We start from the raw sequence: 25,479 nt of genomic DNA, 5'->3' as shown, positions 1-25,479 counted from the left end.
TAAACTTAATGAGTTAGGCAGGAGTCAGAGTGGAGAAGCTGTTCTTTCTTCTACTCCCTCCCTCTCTGCTGGGCTGGGCTCAGGCTGCAGCCCTGGCCTTGTAGCTGCCGCTGGGGAAAACAGAAAACCACAGCTATGAGATCCCAAACAGGCCTGTATCATGTTTACCAAGTGACAGAATCCTGGGCCTGTCTCCAAAGAGGCTGGGGCTCCTGCAGCAACTTAGACAGCACATCCATGTCCAAGGCTGTGCTTCATGGGCCATGAGGGCTGGGAAGGCTGTTGGCGGTTACTGCATCCAAGTGGGTCATTTCATCAAGAGGCCCACAGATGTGAGTTGGCCATGGTCACACAGAGCACTGAGACCTTGTTTTGGACATTTGGGAGGGAGGGAAGGAGGCTGAGATTGATGTCTATGAGTAAGGGGAAGAGGAAGAGGAAGAGATGCCTGTGAAAGTGCAGGTTCATCCTCACACGTGACTATTCTCTGTCCTTGCCTCCCTCCTGCCACCCCATGCCTAATCAGCTGCTGGTTTTGAAGCTGAGGTCACTGGCCCAGGGTGAACGAAGAAGGTAAGACTGGCTGAGCTTGGATTCTGAGCACAGTCTGGGGAAGTTCTACCTTCTCAGCCCCATGCCATTAATGTCTGGTGCCAATCTTTCCCATCTCTAGGCTTAGGTGGGTGGGTTGGGCACAGGGCCAACAAAACAAACTCCCTATGCAGTCCCATCCAAGGCTCCAGCGCTGAGACTCCCCTTCACAGACAGCACACCTCAATCTCCACCCCTGCCCTCTGCACACAGATGGCTCAGGAAGGTCCCCATATCAAAAACTTTGCACTTTGGCTAATCCCGTTCCACTCTATTCAAAATGGCCTTGGGGTCATTTTGTCCTGTGCAAATCTTTGTCCTGTGCCATTTGACTCTTGTTCTACACATGACATTGTGGTCCTTCCCCAAGCCCCTCTCTGATCCTGTTATTTCTTCCATTCCTTCCCCTAGGTCATGGTCTGATGTCTCCTTGGGCTCCGTCCATGCCCCCACCTTCATCTCCCATTCAAAATGGGGATCCCCCCTGGTTCCAAGCCTTGCTGTCTTTTTCATCCTCTCCTTGAAATGAATGCAGAATCAGAAGCTTCATTTAGTCCTGTGACTACCTTGGTCTCTGTCACTGGAGATCTGAGCGTCACGCTCTTCAGTCACGACTGTCTCCTGCAAGGCAGGACTCCCTTCATGCTTCTTCCCAGCTTCTATTTAGAAGCACATTTCCCTACATTAGGGATGTCATCGTAAGGTGTGGATGAGGTGTGCTCTGCCCCAAGGCTCATGTGTTGGGGCTTGCTGGCTAGCTGGTAGGCTTTGGGAAGCAATTAAGTGGCTCAATGAACTGATGCTTGGGTGGATTCAGAGCTCATCACTGGGAGGCAGTGGGAACTTTTGAGGTAGAAGCTAGGGGAAGTAGGCCACTGGGAACACATCCTTGGTGGTTAGAGATCTTGTCTTAGGCCCTCTTCTCTGCTTTCTGGCCAAGGCTCTAGGTTTGAGTGTCCTCCCCTGACAAATGTTGCTTCCCACTATACTATTATGCTTTAGTAAAGCTCCATAGAGGGGAAACCAGCCAATTACAGACTAGAGAACTCTGAAGTAATGTCCATGATAAATCACCCTCCTCTTATATTGTTTCTTACAGTTGTTTGTCTCAGCAAAGAAACTGAGACTGTCTACCAGTCTCCTCTCTTGTTCCAAGCACTACTTGGTCGCCAAAGTCAGGAATCTAAGTTTCGTCAGCAGGTAAGGTCACCTACCACCAAGTCTGAATAACTGAGCTGTTCTATGCCTGGGCTTAACATGGTGGAGAAAGAGAAGTCACTCTCATAAGATGTCCTCTGATATCCATACATGCACTGTGGCACATATGCATATACATTCATATACGTAAATACATAAATGAAGGAAGGAAGGAAATCTGAGTTTCCTTCTTGTGGTAAGGCTGGTCAATTTTCCACATTCCCCAATACATTGTCCTCTACATCCTCAGGACCATGAATGTGCTCTACATGGAAGAAGGGAATGCTAATGGGATAAAATTTAGGATGTTGAGGTGGGGATTATTTGGACGAGCAGAGACATCAAAACTTTCCTTAACAGAGGGAGGTGGGGGGGGGGTCAGAGTGAATAGTGGGAAATGTGATAACAGAAGCCAGAAGTTGGAGTGATCTGGCCTCACAAGAAGCTGTGATGGCACCAAAAGCTGGAAGAACAAACTCCCCTCTGGACTATCCATTAGAAACCCATCCCTTTTGGGCTGTTGAATTGACCCCCCCCCAAAGAACTAGAAGAGAATATGTTTGTGTGTTTTAAGTCACTATGCTGTGTCAATCTTATATAGGAAATGAATACAGCACCAATGCTGCTGCTTGGATACCTGCTGTACTCATCTAAGAAGCTCTATCAAATGCCCCTTAAGTTACTCCTTCTGTGATTGGCCCCTATTGTTATCTCTCCACCCCACCCCCATTCTAGAATGCTTGCTTTAATATTTCAGCAAATCACCCTAAAGCCTCCATTGCTCCAAGGCTTAGTCTTGGAAAGTAGTTCTTCCTATGCAGCCTTGGCATGCAGGCTAAAGCGGGGAGCTGAGACCTGTAGGCTATGAGCTGCCATGGCTGTACTACATACAGGGTTAAATGCCAGCCTCTCTTTCCTGCCTGGATCCCCTACCATTCAGACCTACCATTCAGCCCTGAGGTTCAGCAACAGCAGACATTTTTGTTTATGTTGTTATCTCACCCTTAAATATTCCACTGTGTCTTTTATCACAGTCTCTAAGAATCAGAGCCTCCTTTGGGCTTCACTTTCTTATCTGTGTCATCAAAGGTTGCCTTCAGATGAGTTTGAAGCTGTCTTATCCTGTACAACTGGACAGAGCACAGCTCACTGACCTCCAGTGTGCTCAAAAGATACTTTGCCAGGTCTTTCCACTGCATTCTGTCTTGGAGCTGGGTGGCAGACACCACAAGGGCCATTTCCCACTGATGTCCTCACTGAAACTGGGTGTGCATTCATGTGTTGCATATGTAGGCATGTACTTGTGTGTTTTAGGAGGAACAACAGAATTTTAAATAGTTTATTAAAGAGCTGTTCAAGGCGCCTTGGATATGAAATTTCTCCAGGAAAAAAAAAAAAGACAAGAAAAGAAAAAAAAATCCCTCTATTTTGATGATTTAAGTGTTAATGACTCAAAACCATATGGATCACATTTCCCTCCCATCCACACGGTTTTAAAAAGTATCAGAGAGACTGCTCAGGGCAAATGCATTTATGATTCCATTGATCCAGCAGCATAGTGGAGGGCTGCACTCCAGATTTCAGGGGAGCAGGGCCCACTGAGACAGGATGTGCCCCCCCCCCCTGCCCTCCAGGCCTCTCCACATAGTCTCTGGGAAAAGCCACACTGGACTTCTGGGGAGAATATTCAACATATAACTTGATGGAGGAACATGAAGCATCCCAGTGCTCTCTCTCTCTCTCTCTCTCTCTCTCTCTCTCTCTCTCTCTCTCTCTCTCTCTCTCTCTCTCTCTCTCTCTCTCTGTCTGTGTGTGTGTGTGTGTTTCAAAACCTCCAGAACTAATTTTAAAATGACTTAGGTTTTGGCAGACCAAAGAGGTGTTAACTCAAACCCTGGTGGATTTCAAGGGAAATGTAATTAGAAAAACCCTTTCCTAGTTAGCTGAGAGACGGCACTGAGCAGTAACGATACTTGTGGAGGACTGTTTGGTGAGATGAGAACGTGTAGCCCTCAGGGCCAGTATGCATACAGGCACACGGGCCCCACCCCAGCCAGGCCCTGTGTCCACACCCAGCACTGGGACCATACAATCCAACATGGAAGGGGTACAGGCAAGGACCAGGCTACAGCTAAATAATTTGTGGTTGGTTGTTCCAGTAACCTAAGTGGGGTGAAGTGAGGGTCGCTGGTGGATGGAGAGCACACATTTTGATCCATTCTATTCCTGAGCCTAATCCCTTTTCAGGCTAGTGAAATGACTCTGACAGCTGGCCAGATTTGTACATCTGTGTCCTGGGAGCAAAGCGTTGACTCCAGTGAAGTAATAATTTAGATGCTTCATGGAAGGCTACAGGTCTGTTTGCAGATGTTATCTTCCTGTTATCAGTTTCTTCTGCTGGTAGCTCCTCCCAGAATTCTTCCCTGTCTAGCTTCAACATCCTTCTGCCTAGCACACTATGTTCTCATTTTTCTCCAGGGTCCTCATGGGAAGTTGTCTCTTCATTCTCTGTGACCTTTCAGCATAGTAGACACACATCTGTGCCCAGTGCACTGCACCTTGCCTCCTCACCAGGACCTGCACCCTGTCATCAGCCTTGACCTCCTAGAGCAGGAGGAAAGATATGTTATAACTATGTATGCACCATGCTGAGGTTGAGCTTAATAAGGCTTGGTGTGTGGTTTGGTGCCTAACAAATGCCAAGTAGACCGATGGAATCCTGTGAAAATCTCTAGCACTACTTTATCCACTCATTTGTTTACTTATTTATCCATTCAATCATCTGCCCACTCCATCTCCAACCTATACATCTGTCTTTCCATCCATCTACCCACCATCTATATATCTTGCCCATCTATTCATCTATCTTTCCTTCCATCCATCCATCCATCCATCCATCCTTTCATCTACTACTTACTCATCATTCTTCTACCCATCCACCTCCCATGTATGCACTTAAACTTCTACCTGCCTTGTATCTCACTTGTCTATTCACTCATCAGACACAATGGATTTGGTACCTTTACTGTAATTTTGTTGTATTTCATATCAAAGGATCTTGGAATATTTTAAACATGTAAAGTCTATTGACATATTGCAACAAACAACTATGGACCATCCACTGATCTATATTTTTTATTAATATTATGTCATCTGTACTTGAATTTTTTAAAAATATAGTTTTATGGCTCCATAGGTAGGCTCTGTATTTTTAACTCTGTCTTATTCTTGGGAGATAATGTCTCTCATTCTTATACATGTCTTCATGTTTTTAAATCATGTGTGTTTGTGTTTACAAGCAACAAAGGCTGTTTTGGGGGTTTTTAAACTTTTATGTAACTGCTGTTCTGCTGCATCTGTCACTTCATAATGTGGCTTGTTTTTGTTCATTCTTATGATTCCATTGTAATTTTTTTTTATCTGTTGTGCTGGATGGTTTTATGTCAACTTGACAAAAGCTAGAGTCATCAGAGAAGAGGGAACCTCTATTAAGAAACTGTCTTCATAAGGTCAGGCTGCAGGCAAGCTTGTAAGGCATTTCATTAATTAGTGATTGTTGAGGGAGGGTCCAGACCATTGTGGGTGGTACCATCTCTGGGTTGGTAGTCCTGGGTTCTATAAGATAGCAAGCTGAGCAAGCAAGTAAGCAGCACTCATTCATGGCCTTTGCTTTTGTTTCTGACTCCAGGTTCCTGCCCAGTCTGAGAATCTGTCCTGACATCATTCAGTGATGAACAGTGATGTGGATGTATAAGCCAAATAAAGCTTTTCCTCCTCAAGTTGCTTTGATCATGGTGTTTCATCACAGCAATAGAAACCCTGAAACATGTATTTTCATAAAAGTTCAATTGTGTATCATATGATCCTTTGTCTCTTCATTTGGGTCACCGGCTCTTGGATGGCAGAATGCTCATCTGTGTATAACTTTCTGCCATGTCTGGCAGGGTCTTTGAGGGTGGGCTGAGTGGATAATGGGTAAAGTTTTGCAATGCCTGCAATGTCCCAACTTCAGAGCTCTGGTGGGCATCCGGGAGTGATAGAGACTTGGTTCTAGCTCTTAAAGAGTAGCATATTAACAGGCAGATGAAGAGTTGGCCTAGTGTTGGAGATGCTGATCAGCATACACACATAGACATGGTAGAGGAAACTGGTCAGGAAAGAGGAAAGGGGAGCAGGCTGTTCTTGGTAGCGCAGTGGAGGCTGATGGTGGAGAGTCATTTGTGCCTACTGCCTTGCTCAGGGAGGATCCTGGCAAGATGTTTGTTTTTCATCCAAGGCATCTCCTGTCTCCTTTATTAATGATCCTTCACACCCAATGCAGGCTTTTGAAACTCTGTTGCATTCACCTCTGTCCCCTTCTTCCTTCATAAAGCCAAAAAAGTATTTCCTGGAGACTTAATAAATATATGCTTGACTCTGTCACCAGGAGATACTTCTTGTTTTCAGGATTAAGGGATGTGAGAAAGAATGTCAGATGGTGAACAGTCTCTCAGAAGGCTGGGTAGGGAGTCTGATGTGTCTGAGTCATAGGATCGGTAGTCAAATAGTGTCTCCAGGGAGAGGTATTATTAGTTAGTGTCTTATTACTGAAACAAAATGCCAGAGGCAGAGTAACAAAGAGATTTATTTAGATTAGTTTCAGAGGCTGAGAGTCTTAATGGCATGGTGATGCCTCTGGTAAAGACCCTCATCACATCGCATCAGAACAGTCAACATCATGGTTGGGAATGGGAGTGTGATGTGACAAAACAGGAAGACGGATATTTTAGTGGGACTTGCTCTTTAAAGATAACTGACCCTTCAGGAGTTAAGTGAGGTCCCACAAGAGTTACCTTAATACCATCTGAAGGCCTAACTATCTTCTGCTAGACCCCACCTCTAAAAGACCTGCCACTCCCTCATACCAGCATACAGAGGACAGACATTTTAACATATAAACTTTTGGAGACAAACCATACTTGAACCATTGAGGAGGGGACACTAGGCCTTTAGAGCTGAATTTAAGGTCAGGGAAGAATGAACAGGTGTGATGGGACTTGGCTTGTTCGAGGCTGTTTTTGCTCAGGGCAGGGGGACAGTGGTGGCCCAGGGCCAGCAGTCAGATTGCATATGGCTTTGTGAGGCAGGAAAGGGGCTCAAGTTTTATTTCAACCAGATGAGGAGACTTCAGAGGGTTTTAAACAGACAACTACTGGGATCCAATTACTTTACAAATTAATTGAAAGTAGGGGGATTGTGAGTTGAGGTTGGAGGGAAGCCAGGGGGTACTCTATAAGGTTCAATTCCAGGTGGCTACAGTTTGGCTCTGGTTTGTGAGCAGCAGGGATGGAGCGAGGTGGCCTGGGATGTGTCTCTAAGGTGGAGTTGACAGGTCTGTTGGAAGAAATGATGGAGGAGATCAGGGAGAGAGAAGGAGAGAGAGAGAGAGAAAGAGAGAGAGAGGGGGAGGACCTGGCAGGTGGGGAGTGGTGCTTCTTAGGAAGAGTCAGATTTGGGATCAGGTGAAGTGAGTTTGACATTGGCCCCACTGATTTTGAATTGACTTTGAGAGAGCCAAGTGGTGCTACCTATCAGATGAATCCTGTAGAGGTCCAAGGGGAGGTCATGATAGTAACGCTCCGGCATCCGTCCCAAGAATCATGGCCATCTGTCTGATAGCGTAGCATATATCTTGTTCACAGCATATCTCCTGCAGGTTAGGGGAGCAAGGTTTAACATGCCCATTTGGCTGATGGGAAGATGGAGGCCCAGCAGGACAGTGACTGGCTGCGACCAGTCAGGCAGAGCCTGGAGCTCACCTTGCCTCAGACTGGCTTCTCTTTTCTAACTGCACTGCTGGGCAAATGGGAGCAGGGCCAATGCCAGCTTGCACTGGATCTGTTTCTTCCTTTATAGATGCCTTTTTCTGTTTTAATGTGGTATAAGCAAGACCAATGCAGCCTGAAGATGTCACAGTCAAAGCTCAAGGCCTTCCCTACCTGTGCTATGTGGTATCATGACACCCTGGTGACGAGTGCCAGCCATGGGCTGACATCACCCATAGTGAACATGGTATGCTTCTATCCTCCACTTTATCAAGGAAGGGCACGGAGGGATCCAAGCTACCTAGCATGAAAAAAGTTGAATTCACCTTCCTTGGTACTCAAAGTGCTTGAGGCTAAGTAGAACAAACAACCACAGGCCTGGAAATTAAATGATGGGAGCAGAGGCCTGTAACTTCACAAAGAGGAAGTGAGGTGCAGGATGGACACAGTGAGGAACAAAACTGGATTCAGACCAGCAGGTTGAATACTTAGTCTTTTATACCAGGAAGTATACTCAGTGACTTTCTTCCTTGGCAGCTGTGTTCAGTCAGAAGGGAGAAGGCAACTGTTCATTTGCTCATTCAGAGAGAGGGAAACTGAGGCCCTGCATGTGAGCAGCTTCGAGCAGAAGCATTAGAAACCAAAGATCCATGGAACTGAAACTCTATTAGGTGATCCTGGGGCTAAGGATCCCTAGGACCAGACCTTTGTCAGCTGTTTGTGACAAGTCCTTGACAACACAAACAGTGGTGTTCTGGGGGAAACAGGGCAGACAGAGGCCCTGGTACACTGGCTGAGGACAGATTAGGTGATTGTTGGGAAGGGGAGCCTCCCTGGCTGGACTGGGCTTTTTTGTGGGAGCAGAGGGGACAGTGGGGGCCTCTTCCAGGCCTGGGCAGGCTTGGTTCCAGCTCCTCTACTCACTGACCTACTGTATGCCCTGGGCAGGTCTGCAGTAGCCATGACCCACAAACTAAGTCTGGAAAAGAAATAAATCTCCAGTGAATACCTACTGTGTGCTCAGCTATGGCTAGGACCTGCCTTCAGCCAGCATAGTATTTAGTGAGGACATTGAACAGTCTGTGTCACTGTCCCTTCCTAGAGAGAGGGAACAGCAAACTTTGGCCCTCTCTGGAGATGCATTAGAGGACCCATACCTTTTGGAATAACCCTGAAATGTGAGAAGCAGTTAGCCAGGCTGCTGGAATAGCACTGGCAAAGTCTCTGAAGCAGGAAAACAGTCTCTTTCTTTCTTTCTTTCTTTCTTTCTTTCTTTCTTCCTTTCTTTCTTTCTTCCTTCCTTCCTTCCTTCCTTCCTTCCTTCCTTCCTTCCTTTCTTCCTTCCTTTCTTTCTTTGTTTTGTTTTGTTTTGTTTTTATTTTCAAGATAAGGTTTCTCTGTATAGCCCCAGCTGTCCTACAACTCACTCTGTAGACCAGGCTGGCCTCAAACTCAGAGATTGTCCTGCCTCTGCCTCTGAGTGGTGGGATTAAAGGAATGTACCAACACTGCCCAGTGTAAGCAGTCACATTTACTGTGGAAAAGAACTTGATTTTTCTTAAATAAAAAAAAAAAGGATTTGGTTTAATAATTTAACTTTTTGCATAAATATGCATGTGGCATGTGTGTACATAGATGTATGCATGTATGTATGTGTGGGTGCACGTGTAAGGGTGTACATGCTCACTCAACTTGGAACTTTCTCATCCTGGTAGTCTAGCTTGCCAGTCTGTTCCCAATAGCCCCTGTTTCTGTATCCAGAGCCCTGGGGTTATAGATTGGTCACCATGTATTCCAGGCTTTTATGTGGGTGCTGGGGAGCCAAACTCAGGTCCTCAGACTTGCACAGACAATGTTTATCTATGAAGCCTTCTCCCTGATTTTTTTTAAAATAGAGGTTAAATTCACATAAAATGAAAGAAGCCATCCAGGCACACAGATCAACAATGTTTTGCATAAGCACACTCTTATGTGACTCTGCCCTGTCCAGCCTTATTGGCTATTTTTACAGCTATCTGAGGTCTCCTGGTCTGAACTCCACAGGCCACACTCCTCTCAGGGAAAGTACTCTGTGTCATGACAGTGCCCACCCTGCTCACCAGTGGTGCTGTACACACATAAACCCACTTGGATGTGGAAACAACATACCTGTTGCACAGATGTGAACAAAACTATGTGGTAGGTCCAATGTCACATGGCTGGGGCAGAGGCAGTATTGGCATGCAGGCTAATGTTTCAGGCCCTTCTGGCTTCCAAAGACACTTCTGCAGACCAACTGGACATTCATGAAGAATCCATATCCACAACTGTGGCCCAGGCATCCCAGGCCCAGGCTCTTGAGAGCAAACAGCCCAATGTGGGCTAAGGCTCCACTAAGGCTCCAGGCTCAGTGACCTGGGGTCATGACACCCTCAAGGTGACATCTTTCTGAGTGGCAGCTGGTGATGGGAGTGTGGGGGCATAAGGGTGGACAAATGGAGCAAGGAAATTAGACTCCAAGGCACAGGACAGAGGCCCTGCTGCTGGCCTCCCCAGGCGGGCATTGGCCTTGCTGACAAATGGACTATAGCTTCTCTCTTTAACTTGTGGAGTGGTGTGCAATAATAAAAATGCTCCTTAAAGCTGGGTTTGGACACATATGACTGCTTTCTCAGGTCCTAATCAGGATCATTAACTATGCATGGAAAGGTTTTATAAACATTTGTTAAACTCCTGGGTTCACTGTGTCTATGTCTTAGCTAGCAGGGGCCAGCTGTGAAGATACATAACCAAGACCCAGGATTCCATTGGTTTTCTTCAGAGGCTTCTCATGCCAAGGCTGTGAAGTGATCACAGCTGTGGGTCAAGGAGCCCTTCCTTGTTCTGGATAGGATGCTCTGGGTCTGCAAAATTAATAGCTACACGGAAGGGAAAAGAACTGAGGCCACTGCTTTCTAAATCTGGATCTTGAGCCTTTTATTGTCTGTTTCTGAGCCTCAAGCCCCTCCCCAAACAACAGAGATGATATTTACATCCCATATGTCTCAGAAACCTTTGGGGGAAATGACAGTAATGGGATCCTAGGTCTCCCTTCCTGGCCCCTCCCCTCCTTTCTTCTTAGCTCCTCTCTTTGCTTTCAATGCAGAAGCTGTTTATCACTTGTCTTCCCTATCTCCCCCCCCCCTACTCTGTGTTGTCATCCCTTACTGCTGCTTCCCACCACCTTACTTACTTACATCACATCATGTCTGTCTTCTGCCTCTGGACAACACAAAGCATGAGTCTGAAGCACTGAGTGGGGAGGGGTAGAAGGGCTGATTCCATAAGAGGTTGGAACCAGGTGACAATAAATACAGGACCCTCTGAACAAGGGCAGGTCCAGAGGAGAAGCAACACTCCCCCTTTGTTGGGGGCATGCTGACCTGAAGGGCTTTGCAGACTCACTACTGGCCTTGGGGGACAATATGCAGAAGAGAGGCCAAGGGCTGGTAGGACTCTGTCTTCCACTGCAGGAGGTCCCTGTTGTCCCCTTCAGGTTCTTTCCTAAACTCTTCCCTAGTTTAGGGAATCTTTCCTGGCCCCCACCCTCATTCCCTACAAAGAACTGGGCCATAAACCAGATGTATTTCATTCCAAAGCATTTCCTTTCCCACTCTGTCTGGCCCAATGGCTTCAGATGCTCTGTGCCCACTTCCGATTCCTGAGGATGTCCAGTGAAGAAACCACAGCAACACTGTCTATTTAGTTCAACACAAGTGTGTAGGTAGACCATCTCAATCCAAGCCAGAGTTTCCAATGCCCTGGCTAGTGAAGAAGGGTGTGGCCAGGCTGGAATGTGTGTGTGTGTGTGTGTGTGTGTGTGTATCAGTGCTAAGACCCTTTCCTAAGCTAGGAATGCTTGTAGGGGAAAGCACTGTAGGAATGGCCCTGCTGAGGTTCAGAAGATATGGGACTGTAGCCATGTGTGTCTGTGCACATGTGTACACAAACACAAAACCAATATACACACACACACACACACACAGACACACAGAAACAGACAGACAGAGAGACATACATACACACACACACAAACATGCACACTTCATGACTCTTAAGAGATGGGAAGTCAGGGAACAATTTAGATGCAATAAACAATTTATATTCAATGACCAGCATCCCTTTGCATCAGTCCCTCTTCAATGTACAAGCTGTGTTTGTTCCTACTTAATATGTGGGGAGTAAAGGCCTCAGTTAAAAGCCTTGCCCAGTACCTTGACTACAACCCTCCCATGGTTCTGGCCTTTTCTCATGGAAGGAAATCCTCACGATGCTTGACTCCAGTTCCCCCTGCCAAGAACCAGTGAACCTCCAGCTCTGGAAGCTGAGAGACACCCCGCTCCCCCCCCAAGAAAGCCTCAGATCAAAGGCTGCACAGCTAGGATGAGATGAGGTCCAGACTCAGATAGGAACTGCCCCTCCCTGTTTGTACCTTAAAGATACCTCCAAACTAGCATCTGTCACCATATCTTCCAGGGCCTGGGCCATGTTCCCATGCCTGCCAATTGCTTATCCCATACAGGGTAGGCTTTTTTGAATGAGACAATTCTGGCTTAGCCTTGGAAAGTATCCTGTGAATCTAATGCATAAACATGTGACAGATGAAGCCTGGTCACCTGGGAATGGGTGAAGTACACTGTGAGGTGGGGACATGCCACAGCCTCCAGATAGTAAGCCTCCACGTAGAGCCCTATCCCGGCATACTTCAGAGATCCAGGTCCAGTTGCCCATCAGTGCCATCCACTTGCTCTGTTAGACACAGGGTCCAGGAACATGTAAGCAAGCAAGGCTTCTGGTGATGATGACTTTACTTGGCTTGAGAACCTTTACTGGGCTCTGTTCTGTCTCAGTGAGCTCTGGGAATTGGAGATGGGGGGGAGGGAGTGGTTAAATGACATGAAATCACAAAGAGTGAGACCATAATCCCCTAAGGATCTCAGAGCCAGATTCATGGCACAGGTAGAGGAAGAGTGAAGGCCACAGCAGGGACAGGGCTGGCCGTGCACACAGAGTAGATGGGCTATGGTTAGAACTTAGTGGCCAGTCCCCAAACTGTAGCTTGAAATAGCTAGAAACATCAAAGTGAGCTTGCTGAGGTGGAGGAGCCGTGGAAGGAGTGGCGTCCAGGCTGAAAAAACACACAGTGCTCTTAGCCTGGGTCTCCAAACTGCAGTAGCACATGTCCTAAGACTCATCTCCTGTTTCCCTCTTTAAGCCTAACATCTTCTACCTCAAGCATCTCTTGTGCAGCTAGAAGGAGGGGCAGGAAAGGATTATATGATTCTGTTTTAAAAGAAAGAGAAAAAAAAAAAAACAAAAAAAAAAAAAAAAAAAACAAAACAACACCACCAACGACAAAACCCCTCTCTGCTCCTAGTTCTCTCTTTTCACCTAAAGGGAAAAATATGGAAAGGGGCTTTGTTTTTGTTTTTTCCCTTGCTGTTGCTTTGGCTTTTGTCTACCACCTCATGGGCACTGTGGATTTACAGTGCGGCTTCTCTTGAAGTAGCTTTTAGGGAGAAAGATGGTAGAATTTTATTCTTCCTAATTTAAAACAACAATAATTGTTCACACGTTAGAAAGCATTCCTATTAAATCAACCCAGTGTTTCAGATCAACTGAGAGAGTGAAGCCAAATTTCCAGACTGGCTTCTGGCGAGTTGTTTCTTTCTTCAGTCTCTGAGCAGAATGAAGCCAGCTCCATGCTAGGCATGTGGTGGGTAAGGGTGGTGGCCAGGAATGATCTGAGTGAGTCTAGCTGTGGTGTTGTTGTGAGGAATGGGAAAAAGGTGTGTTCCTTCCTGAGACAAAGCTGTGGTTCCAAATCTACAAAGCCCACTGTGGATAAGTACTGTGGATAGGTACTGCTGGTCTTTTGCTGATATCAGGAATCCTAGAGGAGGCCTGGGCTCTGGGAGAGTACATCTGTCTTGCAAGTTTAGTGTACTTGGGTATAAGTTCAGTATAGGATAGCATCTTAGGGTTTCTATTGCTATGAAGAGACACTATGACCACGGCAACTCTTATAAAGGAAAACATTTAATTGGGGTGGCTTATAGTTCAGAGGTTTGGTCCATTATCATGATGGTGGGATATGGCAGTATGCAGGCAGATATGGTGCTGGAGAAGGAGCTGAGAGTCCTACATCTTGATTTGCAGGCAACAGAAAGTAAACTGTCTACCACACTGAGTGTAGTTTGAGCAATGGAGACCTAAAGCCCACCCCTATAGTGACACACTTCCTCCAACAAGGACACACCTACTCCAACAAAGCCACATATCCTAATAGTGCCACTCCTTTTGGGGGCTATTTTCTTTTAGGCCACCACAGGTGGGAACCAGCATAAGGTAAACCGTGGTCCAGGTCAGTGGCTGGTGGCTGGTGAGGAGTTTGGCTACTCAGGGAATTCAGGGATGTAAGACTTGGATCTTAGCCCTGGGCCAAACTGAAGGAAAAAAAGAAAACAAGGTCTTCAGCTAGAGAACAGACTCAAGGCCCAGGCAGGGAAAGATGAGAGCAATCAGAAATAATGGAGTGAGTGCCGGGGAGACGCCTGAGGCACTGCCTGTGTCTCTGAGAACTGTCCCCAGCTGCAGCTCCTACTGCACATGATGGGCCTGGTCAGGTGAACCAGTAAGAAGTGAAGCAATCTTCATCTAGAAAGAAGGGTTGGTTGAGAAACTAGAAAGATAACCTGCATGTCATCCCAGAGCTGTTCAGTGTCAGTGGTGACTGTGGGACTCCCTGAGGCCACCTGAGAACCAGGAGCTTGGAGGTCTGCATAGCAGGAGAAATGCACACCTCATTTGTCAGTGGTGGTCCTTGAACCTGTGACTGGTGTGAGCACCTCTTTCTATCACAATGACCCATTTGGTATAGAAATGATATTATCTGCACTGCTGTATTCTCTGGGCTGTACCACTGCAAGGCTGGGCATCCAGAAAGCTGCCATTAGCTCTAATTGGCTTGCTGGTCCCTTGGTGTTACAAAAGATCATCCATCTTCCAGAACCAATGTGATACAGATGTGGGGAAGGAAGATCTTTATGGATGAACCCTCAAGGGGTCCACAGGAGACCCTGATCTTGCTCAGTGTCTGCCTGTCTCTTCCTCTCTCTTCTCAAGCTCTTGCTGTCTCCATTATTCTCACTCTCTCCATCTGTGTCTGTCTTTCTTGCTCTCCTCTCACTTCCTGACTATCACTGTCACTTTTGGACTCCATCTCTCTTGTCATTTTCTCACTGTCTGTCCTATCTCTATGTGTTTCCACTCTGCAGAGGTCACTCCCCCAATCCTACCCATCCTTGCAGCAGGGGGGCCTTAAGTGATAGCTCTCTCCTCCTTTCTTCTTTAGCTTGAGATTCTTTGGGTTCCTAGGAAAGTCGGTGGAGCTCTTTTTTATAGTGAGGAAAGGAAGGTGGCTCAGGGGGACCCATGTTCTGTGGGAGCATGTCTTTTTCAGGTCTTGAAGAAGGTCTGGAATTGTGACTTTCAGAAGTAGTGAAGCCTCCCTTCTAAGAGGTGTGTATGTGGGAGGAGGGAATAGGGGAGTCCTGCCTACTCTGGGGACTACACAGGGGTCTCCATAGTGACTCAGGAGAATGAGTCCCTAGTACATTCACTGTGTTTGGGAAGGAGGGGTGTTTGGTTTAGCAAAGGCTTAGAGGTTCTCTCTGCTGTTGGAGAGAAGATGCATTCTCTTCTAGAATTAATTAATACCCAATGAACCAAATGGCATGGGGAGATGGTGATCTCACCATCTGGGTAGGAATGAGAGCAGAAACTGCCTGACTTCTTGCTGAGGTTGCTGTAGAAGCAACAAAGTAGATTCTAGGGGTGGGGCCATTGACTTCCAAGGTTCCTCCTAGGACTGGGCTTGCACGATTGCCTCCACTCCTGCCCCTCTTCTTCTGACCTCTGCTTTGGCACCAAGCTCCCTTGTACATGAAATCAAAAGACTGCCTGTTATCACTTCCTTGGGTGAGGCTCCAAGGAGCCACCAAGGCATCCTACTCCCCCAGAGGCACAGGGTCACCACATTCAGTCTCTGGGCTGCCCCTGGCAGTCACTGCCCTCTGGGAGCCAAACACCCCCCACACACACACACACACGAGGAGAGGGAAAGTAAAGCCTAGAAGGACAAACACCCTCGTACTCTGGCCTTTTATCACAAGCCCATGGAGATGAAATTCTGACCTAATAATCAAAACAAGCTGTAATTGCAAACAGACCTTCTGAAGGCTACACAGGCAGCTTGGCCTGTGGGCCTGGGGAGAGAAGTACCTGCTGAGCGCAGCAGGCTGGCCCTCCTCCTCTTCCCTCATGGATCAATGTCCAGCCACCCACTTTGAAACCATGAACCTTTTTGCTAGCCTGGCTGACTGGAGCTCTGCTCACATTCTGTTCCTGTGGGACCCCAGGGCTCCCTGTGCAGAGAAATCAGCTTGGAGTAAGCCAGCCCCAGTGAAAAGATGATTGACTGCCCAGCAGCACCCCAAGAGACCATGAGGGAGAAGAACAGGTGTTACTCCCACCAAACCTGCTTTGACTCCACTCCTCCTGGGTGCAACCCCAAATCTGGAAAGCCATCCTGTCTCTTCACAGCCCCCATCTCCTTTTTTTAAATGTGTGTTTTGTTTCAGGCACACCCTCAGCTCAAATTTGCTTTGAAGGTCAGTAATTTCCATTCTTGCTTTTCAAAAATGATTGCACAGTTCTTCAGGGACCCAATGTTGATTCTCTTCAGTAAGGAATGAGTCTTCCCCAGCAACAAATACATTCCAGAATTATCCATCCAGCACATCCAATAGGCCAGACATCCAGAATAGGCCAAGGACATGTCAACCAGGTCTGTTTCCATAGTACTCCCTTTAGGGGAAGCTCAGTCAATGTGTGACACATACTAGGTCAGGGTCTTCCCATAGTTCCTGAGTGGTATTATGAAAGGATCTCTAGGTTGGTGACATTAGGTGCTGGACCAGTTTGGAGACCAGTGTTATTCCTTGTGCCTTTTCATTCTAAGTTGTTTTAGGTCATTAGGTACTTGCAGAGCTAAGGCCAGCTGTCTTGCTCTGGATGCCTCAGCAAACAGAGCATGAGGAATCAGAGTGCAATATTAAAAGGACCAGTGCCATTTGAGCCCACCCAGGCCCTGCTTGGAGAGTTTGGGCTGGGCTTGGACACACAAGTTGTGTCTTCTCAATGGGTCATGCCCCCTCCCCCCCCATCTTAAATCCTTGCTGATTCAGACTATGTGTCCCTTCTAGATTGGGCAGGGCAGGGATGCTTCAGGAATGTTTGTTGGCGCGTTTCAAAGTTCTTGATCAATCATTGGTTGGGATGAGCTGCCTCGATTCAAACCACATGATGGAAATATCCTGTCTCAATTTCCTTTCCTATCACTTCAGTTCCGGCTGAAACTGGAATCTGGCTCTCAGCTCTAACCTGCCCCAAGCCTTGCTGAGTTGTGCCACCCTCCCCAACTTATTCCAGACATACCTTTGAGGTAGGACCTATCCCCCAACTCCCACTGTGCAGTATCATTACTCCACAGGGTCCTGGAGTTACCAGGGGCCACCTCATCATCTTAGAGATGGGAAGAAACCTTGACGATACCCAACCTGGCATATGCTTTTTAGCCTTGCATTGTCTACATGGTAAAATTTCCATGCCCATATCTGGATTTGAAAACCTACCAAAACACACCAATCCCTGAGCATGAAATCCCTCCAATCTTTGAGTTTGAAACCCCACCAATCCCTGGGCTTGGCTTGAAATTTCATCAGTCCCCACCCTGGAAATCTCCACTCTGGAAAGCCCTGTTCCCCTAAGCCCTGTATAAAGCCTGCCTCCTGCTCTGTTCATTGCTGCTTCTTGCCCAAGCTGAGGCAACCACCCTCTTGTGTTCCTCTGAATAAATCTCTTGTGTGATGTTTGTTGTGTGGGTGACTTTGTGTTATTTATTGGCTCCAGAGTTCCAGAATACCGTTCCCCTCAGAGCTGCAACACTTCCATTGGGGAATCTTTCCCCTCAGAGCATTAACACTTACACCATCTCCTAGAACATACTGTTTACCAGCTTCCAACCTTCTGTACTGTTCAGAGGGGTAGTCCCAGAGAAGGCATTCCTCTGGTCCCATGTCTTGGGACTCTTTACTAGGGAAGCTGGTGGGTTTTGGGCTGGGAAGCAAGGATCTATCTCTTGTGTGGCTTATCTCTGACCTGTTCTGTGACTCCAGGTGAATGACTAGTCCTCTCCTAGGGATGACTGCAATATTGACCCCAGGTATTCTGGCTCCACTAGAATAAATGATTGACATGGGTGACTTTTGAGAGCAAAAGGCTAAAAATGTGAAAATCTTGGTCTCATTGTTTTGATTACTTGATAATTTCCTCTCAGTGTTTGATTTCTACTAATCTCTTTTATTCACAAAGGATAATTAATCATGAAACCATTTGTGGCTCTCCCACCATGTTCTACAAATATCCCTAAATGGAGAATTTAAAGGAGAGGGACCAAGGGTCAGAGAGATAAAGGAGACCCTGTCCTGTAATGTCATTTATAATCCCCATCTCAGACAAGCATCTTGTTAGACTTTCATTTTTTACCATCACCAGTCTAGGGTGACTCCAAAGACACTCCAATCCCAGACTGTCCATCTTCAAAGCGAATGCTTATTGTGTAGTCTTGCTTGCTGGATCTGTGAAGACAAACTTTTCTTGAGACAATCCAAAGACCTCGAAAGGCTGCTTTCACATCTCTCTCTAAAGACACAGTGGAGGAGCATGTCTGTAAACCATCTCCAGGATGCTAGATGTAGGCCTATGTGAGTATCTGAAGCCCTCTCCACAGCTCCTCCTCCCCAGTCCTCAATCCCATGACTCTGTGATGCCTAGAGCCTGTGGAATTTGGTAGGTTCTTCCGCTGGGGTTCTGATTCTCTTCAGCATGTCCTACTGCTTTGTAGTGTGACAGTATTTATGGAGACATGTGAACAAATGTCTACTCACTCCAGATAGGGAACCACCAATTTCAACTTGGTGAACCAATGAATTTTATTGTAGTTGCTTAGAGGAATATGGGTGAGGGGCTACTCACAAGAGTAGAAACAACTCAAAGACAGCTCCATCATCAAAGCCCATCCCACCACAGGGGACAGCTCACAAAATCTAGAAACCTGGATCACAGTACATATACAACCTGCAGGCAGCTCAACAGGTGGAACAGTGGTGGCTCAATTGGTCTGAGCCTCTTCTAAGTAGCTTGGTTTGCCTTTGTTTCTTCTAGGAAATTTGGCTGGGTCTGAGCTTCTTCAAAAGTTTAGTTTGTTTCAGCAGTCCTTACTGTTTATACACTCTCAAGGAAGGAGAAGCCAAATGAATCTGGTTGGTTTCAGGGACTTCCTGAAGCTATTTTGAGTTGTTTACTTCCTGTCTTAAGGAACTTTCCTGAAGGATGGAATGTTTCTTTCCCTCCCCACCAACATCCTGTGTTCTCACCCTGTAAACATCCTATCCTAATTATTCTATTGTTTTACTTTCCTTTACATCCTTCCCCTTAAGTTCCCCTCCAAGGTAGAAGGTTTTAACCTTATAAGAAACTATCACAAAACTTGAATCTGAGGGGCTCTAGTGAGATGCCAAGTGACCAGTTCAGAACAAACTGAGCAAACAAGCTAAGGTTTATTGGTGCAGCTCTTGGCTGAGGATCAGGATCCCAGGTTACAGGGCCAGAGAAGTCATGAGTGGGACCCAAGATAGATGGTTCATACAGTCCCTGGCAAGGAGAAGGGTGATGTATCAGGCAAAAGCTGGATACATGGTCCTGGTTCAAGTGTCCAGTGATTGTCCGGGAGGAACTTGGTTTTGGCACCGTTTGGGTAAGATGATTTTTTACAATGAGGGCAGGGCTATGGATCTTTCTGGCCTGTACCATCCTCGTCTTTGTCCGGAGCCATCCCAACCTAATAGCCTCCCCTTCTTTTCTCTGTATTTACAAATACCATACAGACTCTGGAGACACTGGTTCTCCCTGGTAGGACAGCAAGGAATGAAACACTCTTGTTATTTGAGGGCCTCTGTCCTTTCCCTGTGTTCTGTGCTCTGTGAGGGCTCTCTCTAGAGTTGGGAAACCTATCCTTTGCTTGACAGTGAACACATCCTCTGTTGGATTTCTCCTAGCTGTGTGGTTGGAAAGAAAGGACCTGATACCTTCTACTAGGACATGAGATTTCTGAGCTTCCTTCAAGAGCCTGAGGAGTAGTGTTGGCCATGGTTGTACTGTATCCATGCATGTTAATGAAACAATGGTGGTATGGTGAGCCACAGTGAACACTAGAAGCTTGATGGGGGTTGGGTGGGACAAACACAGTGTGAGCCACGGTGGGCAGGGCCTGGGTTGTGCTCATAACTGCAGAAGTGAGGGCCTGGCAGAAGGCTCATCACACTGTGTTTTGGAATACTACAGGTGCCTGGCTCAGTCTCCACTCCTCAAGGTTTGTGAAGGACCTGAGATCCTTCAAAGAGGAAGAAAATATGGCCACTCTGGGTTTATTCCTGAGTGGTGCTATTTCTTTTTATCCCTTCCTCGATCTTTTGCCCTGAAGACCATTTTTAAAAGTTAAAAAATTGAGTGTCTCAGCCTCTCTTCCCACACAGACCATCATGGTGGGGACATTGAAGCAGCAGGAGTGTGAAACATGACATCCACAGTCATAAGAACCAATAATGCTGCCTGCTTAGTGCTCAGTGCCCAGTGTTCTTTGCCAGTTGTGATGGGTAGGGAGTGCAACACACAGTCTCCTTTCTTTGAAAATAGTTTTGATTTGTCTGGAGAGAATAGAACCGCCAGCTGCCTCTCGCTGGTAAGACCACGTGGAAATACATAGAAATGGGCTAATAATTAAGACAGAGCCAGCAGATAAGAAACAAGTAACTGGGCCAACAGAATTATATCTAATACAGAGTCTCAGTGTATTGTTTGGGGCTGGAGTGGCGGCGGGACCAGACCCGGCGGCAGGAGGAAAAAACCGTACTCCTTACAGATTTGTACCTGAACAATTTCATACATTTATATAATATAGCTTGATTTATCCAACCCAAGCCTCCTACCCACTCTTCTATGCCTCTCAATGCTTCCACATCCCATTTCTCCTCCTTTGCCTTCTTCTATCCTGTTCCCTTCAATTCACTGAGTCCAAATAGTGCTGCTTCCCTGAGCCTGGGCAACCCACCAGCAGCCTTACCACCAAAAGTGATCTCACCTTCTCAGCAGTGACCAATTGGCAATAACTCTTAAGCCAGTAATAGGGGCTCATGAGTCCCTCTCCTATCTATGCTGGAACCTTGACTGGCTTTTACTGGTGACTGTAGCTGCTGGGAATTCACAAGCACAATGACTGTGCTGTGTCCAGATGACATGTACAGATGACAATTTGTTTGTGGCAACTCCTCTCCATCTGCTAGTTCCTACCCTCTGTGGGAATCCCCTCTGATCTCCAGGGTGGGGTTCAGTAACCTCCTCAGGTACCCACAGGATCATTCTCCCTACCTCCACTCATGTGGCTCGGCTTAGAGCCTGTCCTCCCCCACACCTTGGCAGTGGCAGCAGCTAGACCAGTATTCCAGGTTTGAGTGGCATTCTTGGAGGTACCACAGAGGAGTCTGCCTGCAGATGCTTTTACCAGCTTTGGGATGACCAATGACTTCTCATTGTCTCACACATTCCTCTTATTCCATTAACCTCCACTCATCCTAGCAATTCCTATGATGGGCACCCTGTACAGTGTGCCAGACACTGTGCTCAAGGCTAGCTAGCTACCTGGGGGATTTTTTTTTTTCTGATGGCTTGGCAGTGAAAGAGCATGCACAGAGGCCTGGGATGTGAAAAAGGATATGGCTCAGTTCTTGGGAATGGAAAAAATATTTCACAGAGTGACAAGCACTCAGAGAACAGGCTGGGAGCCAAGATGCAGGTGAGATCAATGATGAAGGGTGGGTCAGTAGAGAACCTAGGCAACTGTGAGGGCCACACTAGGAGATTCACACTTGAACTTGACAGGGATCATTGAGTTTTCAGAAAGGGAATGATGCTATTTTACTTATTTCTTAGGTCTATATCTATGGAGACTGATAGAAGACATTCAAGTTAAGGGAAGAATGAGAGAAATCAGAGAATCTTTGAGTAGTTAGAAGGTGTGTGCAATAGTGCTTTGTGTGTGTGGTATCCTCTACCCCATAGCCTCTTTATGCACGTGTGCACACACACACACACACACAGCTGAGAAGATGGCTGCATCTGTTAAGCCCTTGTGCAAGGACAAGGATATGAGTTCAGATTCCCAGAACCCATATAGAGCAGAGGAGGCAGAGACTGCCACATTCCTAGGTCTCATTGGCCACCTAGCCTAGCCTGATTGGTAAGCTACAGGAAAACCCTGGCTCCCAAGAAGTTTTTGGCTGATGTCTGCTTCCATAGTCACATACACACACTACACACATGTGTGTACCATATGAACACATACAAATAAAATTTAAAAACTGCATTTAATAAAGCCTGGAATAGTGATGAGGCCAGCAAGCAAGCAAACAAACATAAAAACCAAACAACTAACCAACCAACCAAAAGACAAAACAAACAAACAAACAAACAAAAAAACCAATAATTTACCATACCATACTGGGGAGAACAATGGATTTTTCCAATTATTCTGCTACTTATACAGAATCAAAGAAACTGTTTTCCCAGAATACCCTTCCTGTGATTCTAGTAATAAACACTCTTGAGTATTTTACTTGACATTTCTTTTGGCTATAACAAATTAATCTAATTTACCTACAATCTGCCTATGTGACCATCAGGAGATAAAAATCCCCCCGCCAAAGAGTTGGTCTCTTGGCCTCATTTATTAAGTAGCACATTAGACTTCCCAGATAAATGAGGTGCATGTTTTCTGCAAGACAAAGCCACATCCGATATTTGGCACACCACAATACCCACACATTGAATGCATCTCAGGGGCGCTGAAGCTCCTCAGGCATATTCATGTGTACTGGGAATGCCATGCTTTTCTAAGACTACTGATGCTCTTTGAAAGCAGGGGAAGCTAGATCTGATGTGTCGGTGGTTTGTGGTTGGCTGGCATATGTTGTGAGGATTACCAATGAGGTGAGGACCCTGCAGACAGACAGGCACACCCATACATACATGTTCACGAGCACACATATGCAAGGGTACACAGGCCATTGCCTGGCTCTACAACTCAAATTGATGCTTGAACCTATAGGAAGAAATTGTCATCTGTCATCTAGGGTAAGTCCCTCACATTTGTGATAAAGTGACTCACTACAGTCCTCAGGGGAAGGCATAGGCCTACAATTACTCAATAAATGGGAGGATACAGGTGGATTTGAACTCAGAGTGGCTAAACCCCAGGAATTCCATCTAGTGGATGGTTCCTGCTGGGCTATGCCTTTAAGGAGGATTGCAGAAAGCAACTAAGAGATGAGCTGCGTGGCACACCTGTGAGAGACTTTCTTGTCCAGGTGTGGGCAGCACCTCCCAGCAGGAGCCTGTGTAAAAAGAAGTCTGAGGAGAAAGCTGACTTTCTTTGCTTCATGACTTTTCTGTCTTGCTAGTGAGTTTAGCTTGTGACTGCTGCTGCTCTGCTATGCTCCTTCACTAATATCAGAACCCAGCATTTTTGGGCTTGCAGCATGGGCTAAAATTTAGTGGTTCTCTCGAACTTCAGAGCCAGACTGGGTCTGTAGAGGCACTCAGTCTGGGTGAGCAGCTACTCAGCCTTCTCCAGTGTGAAGACAGCTACTATCAAGTTACCAGATCTTATCATGTAAGCCAATCTAAGAAATCTTCATTCTGCTGGTTCTGTCCCCCTTACCAATAGATATGGCCATCTCATGGTCAGTTCCCCCACATCTACACTTTCAGGGCCAGCTCTACTCTGTTGTCCAAGCATGGATGGCATAGGGGCCACTCTCATGCTGAAGCTGATGAAGGGCAGGGACAGCTCTCCCAGTCTAATGACCTCAGAGCTAGCTGTCACACCTGCCTTGGCATTGATGGGCATCTCTCCCCGACCCATGCTGCCACATGACAGATGAGTAATATCTCCATTCTTAGCTGAGAATAGCCACTCTTGGCAACATCATCTGGGACATTATTCAGGTTTTGTCCAAAGGAGCAGGACACAACCTCAGATTTTTTTTTTTTTTTTTGCTTGTTTTTTAATAGGGCAGTTCCATTCCCCACATTCTGTTCTTGGATTTAGCAAGGTTAGAAAAGCTCCTGGGATGCAGTGTCTAGTCTGGTTTGGGCCTCTTGAAATTCATTCTTATTGCAATCTTAAACATGCCTGTTAAAAGTATGTTTTTCCCTCCCAGCCTGGGTCCATAGCCATGCCAGCCCCAAATAACACACAGAGACTCTGTATTTGATATAATGCTGTTGGCCAGTTACTAGTTTCTTATCAGCTAGCTCTGTCTTAATTATTAACCCATTTCTATTAATCTAAGTACTTCCCACGTGGTCTTACCTTACTAGAGAGAGGGACTGGTGTTCTTCTTTCTCAGTCCACCATCTTGGATCTCTCCCTACTACTTCCTCTCTCCTTGTCTCCTAGCCCCGCCTATCTTGCTTTCCTATTGGCCAACAGTGCTTTATTCATTAACCAATATGAGAAACATAGTTACAGGATGACATCTCCAATCATCTCCTCTTTTCTGTCTAAAATAAAAAAGAAGAGTTTTAACTTTAACATAGTAAAATATATAACAAAATAGTTATCAGATAAGAACCATAGTTAACAATATTTAGTCCATTAACATTTAGTAAGATTTAAAGAAAAATATTCTATCATCATCTATCCTATCTTTGTGAGTCTAAAGTCTTATGTGTAACTTATCTTTAATCTTAACTAAGGAAAACTATAAACTATCTATCTTCAACTCCTTCAAAGACCACAGAAGAATAATATATAAACTCTAGAATTGACAGAGACAACTCGCCTGAAGTTACCTGAAGTTCTTCTGTAATGTTCCATCTTCAGCCCATAGGCCATAGTGTGTCTGGCAGACTCCTCAGCAAAGCAGGAAACTTTCTACCTGTATTGGCAGTTTGTCAGTCACTTTTCTTTGTGTCCTGCAGAATGTCTGGCAGACTCATTCATGAAGCAGGAACCCCACAGCACTGTTCATCTTGTATCAGCAGTCATTTTCCTGTGGGTCCTGCATGTCCAGTTTATACAACATAAAGTCAAACAGTCCAGACAAGAGCAGTATCTTGTCCAAATGGCTGGTCTTGCCATATTGGAAACAAACTCCATAACGTATTTCTTCAAGGTCTATCTTCCTTTCTGACGCAGGTGGTGTTGCCAGGAGCAGTTGTGCCTCACTGTTAAGAAAAACCCTAAACCATTTTAAATGACATATTCTGTAAGTCTTTGACAGGTTTGAAGAATGCCTATCCATCTCAAATACATCTTGAAAACCTAACTAACTTCACTCTAAGTTTTGACTATCATAGGTAACTGTCTATAATCTGTACTAAATTATACATTACATTTCTAAATGAGGTATATAAACACAATACCTAAATAAGAGGAGGTCACAAAATTGACCTTAAATTGTATCAATAAATGAAAATCCATTTCAAAACAAAGCATTCATATCTATACCATAATCCTTTTTTTTTTAACCTTTAAAGAGATTGGTTGTGATTATTAACCATTTATAACCAAGCCCACTTAAATGAAAACTAACACAAACAATATTTGGGAATTTGGGTGCCATTCTTTCCAAACTGCTTCCTGCCAGTAGGGGACGCTGTAATGGAGGGATCCTAAGAAGACTCAGAA

The 25,479-nt window shown here is 45.9% G+C and overlaps 1 protein-coding gene across 3 annotated transcripts in view; it reads right to left on the bottom strand.

Moving 5' to 3' along the window:
• Rps24 (ribosomal protein S24) overlaps positions 1-25,479 on the bottom strand; it is a 1,129,312-nt gene that overhangs the window by 280,102 nt on the left and 823,731 nt on the right. The window contains exon 4 of one of the 3 annotated variants that reach the window (XM_051176704.1): positions 21,158-21,167. The exons of 1 other annotated variant lie outside the window; for it this stretch is intronic. In XM_051176704.1, the coding sequence (XP_051032661.1) occupies positions 21,165-21,167 (3 nt within the window). In that variant the 3' untranslated portion in view covers positions 21,158-21,164. Of the gene's footprint in view, positions 1-21,157; positions 21,168-21,349; positions 21,360-25,479 lie in introns of those variants that run through there. One more of the 3 variants, XM_051176703.1, reaches the window with a different exon arrangement.

This window comes from Phodopus roborovskii, unplaced genomic scaffold, assembly GCF_943737965.1.
Source record: "Phodopus roborovskii unplaced genomic scaffold, PHOROB, whole genome shotgun sequence".
NCBI classification, from domain to species: domain Eukaryota; kingdom Metazoa; phylum Chordata; class Mammalia; order Rodentia; family Cricetidae; genus Phodopus; species Phodopus roborovskii.
The sequence above is the reverse complement of the archived record's forward strand: the minus strand, read 5'-3'. Positions and strand labels throughout refer to the sequence as shown.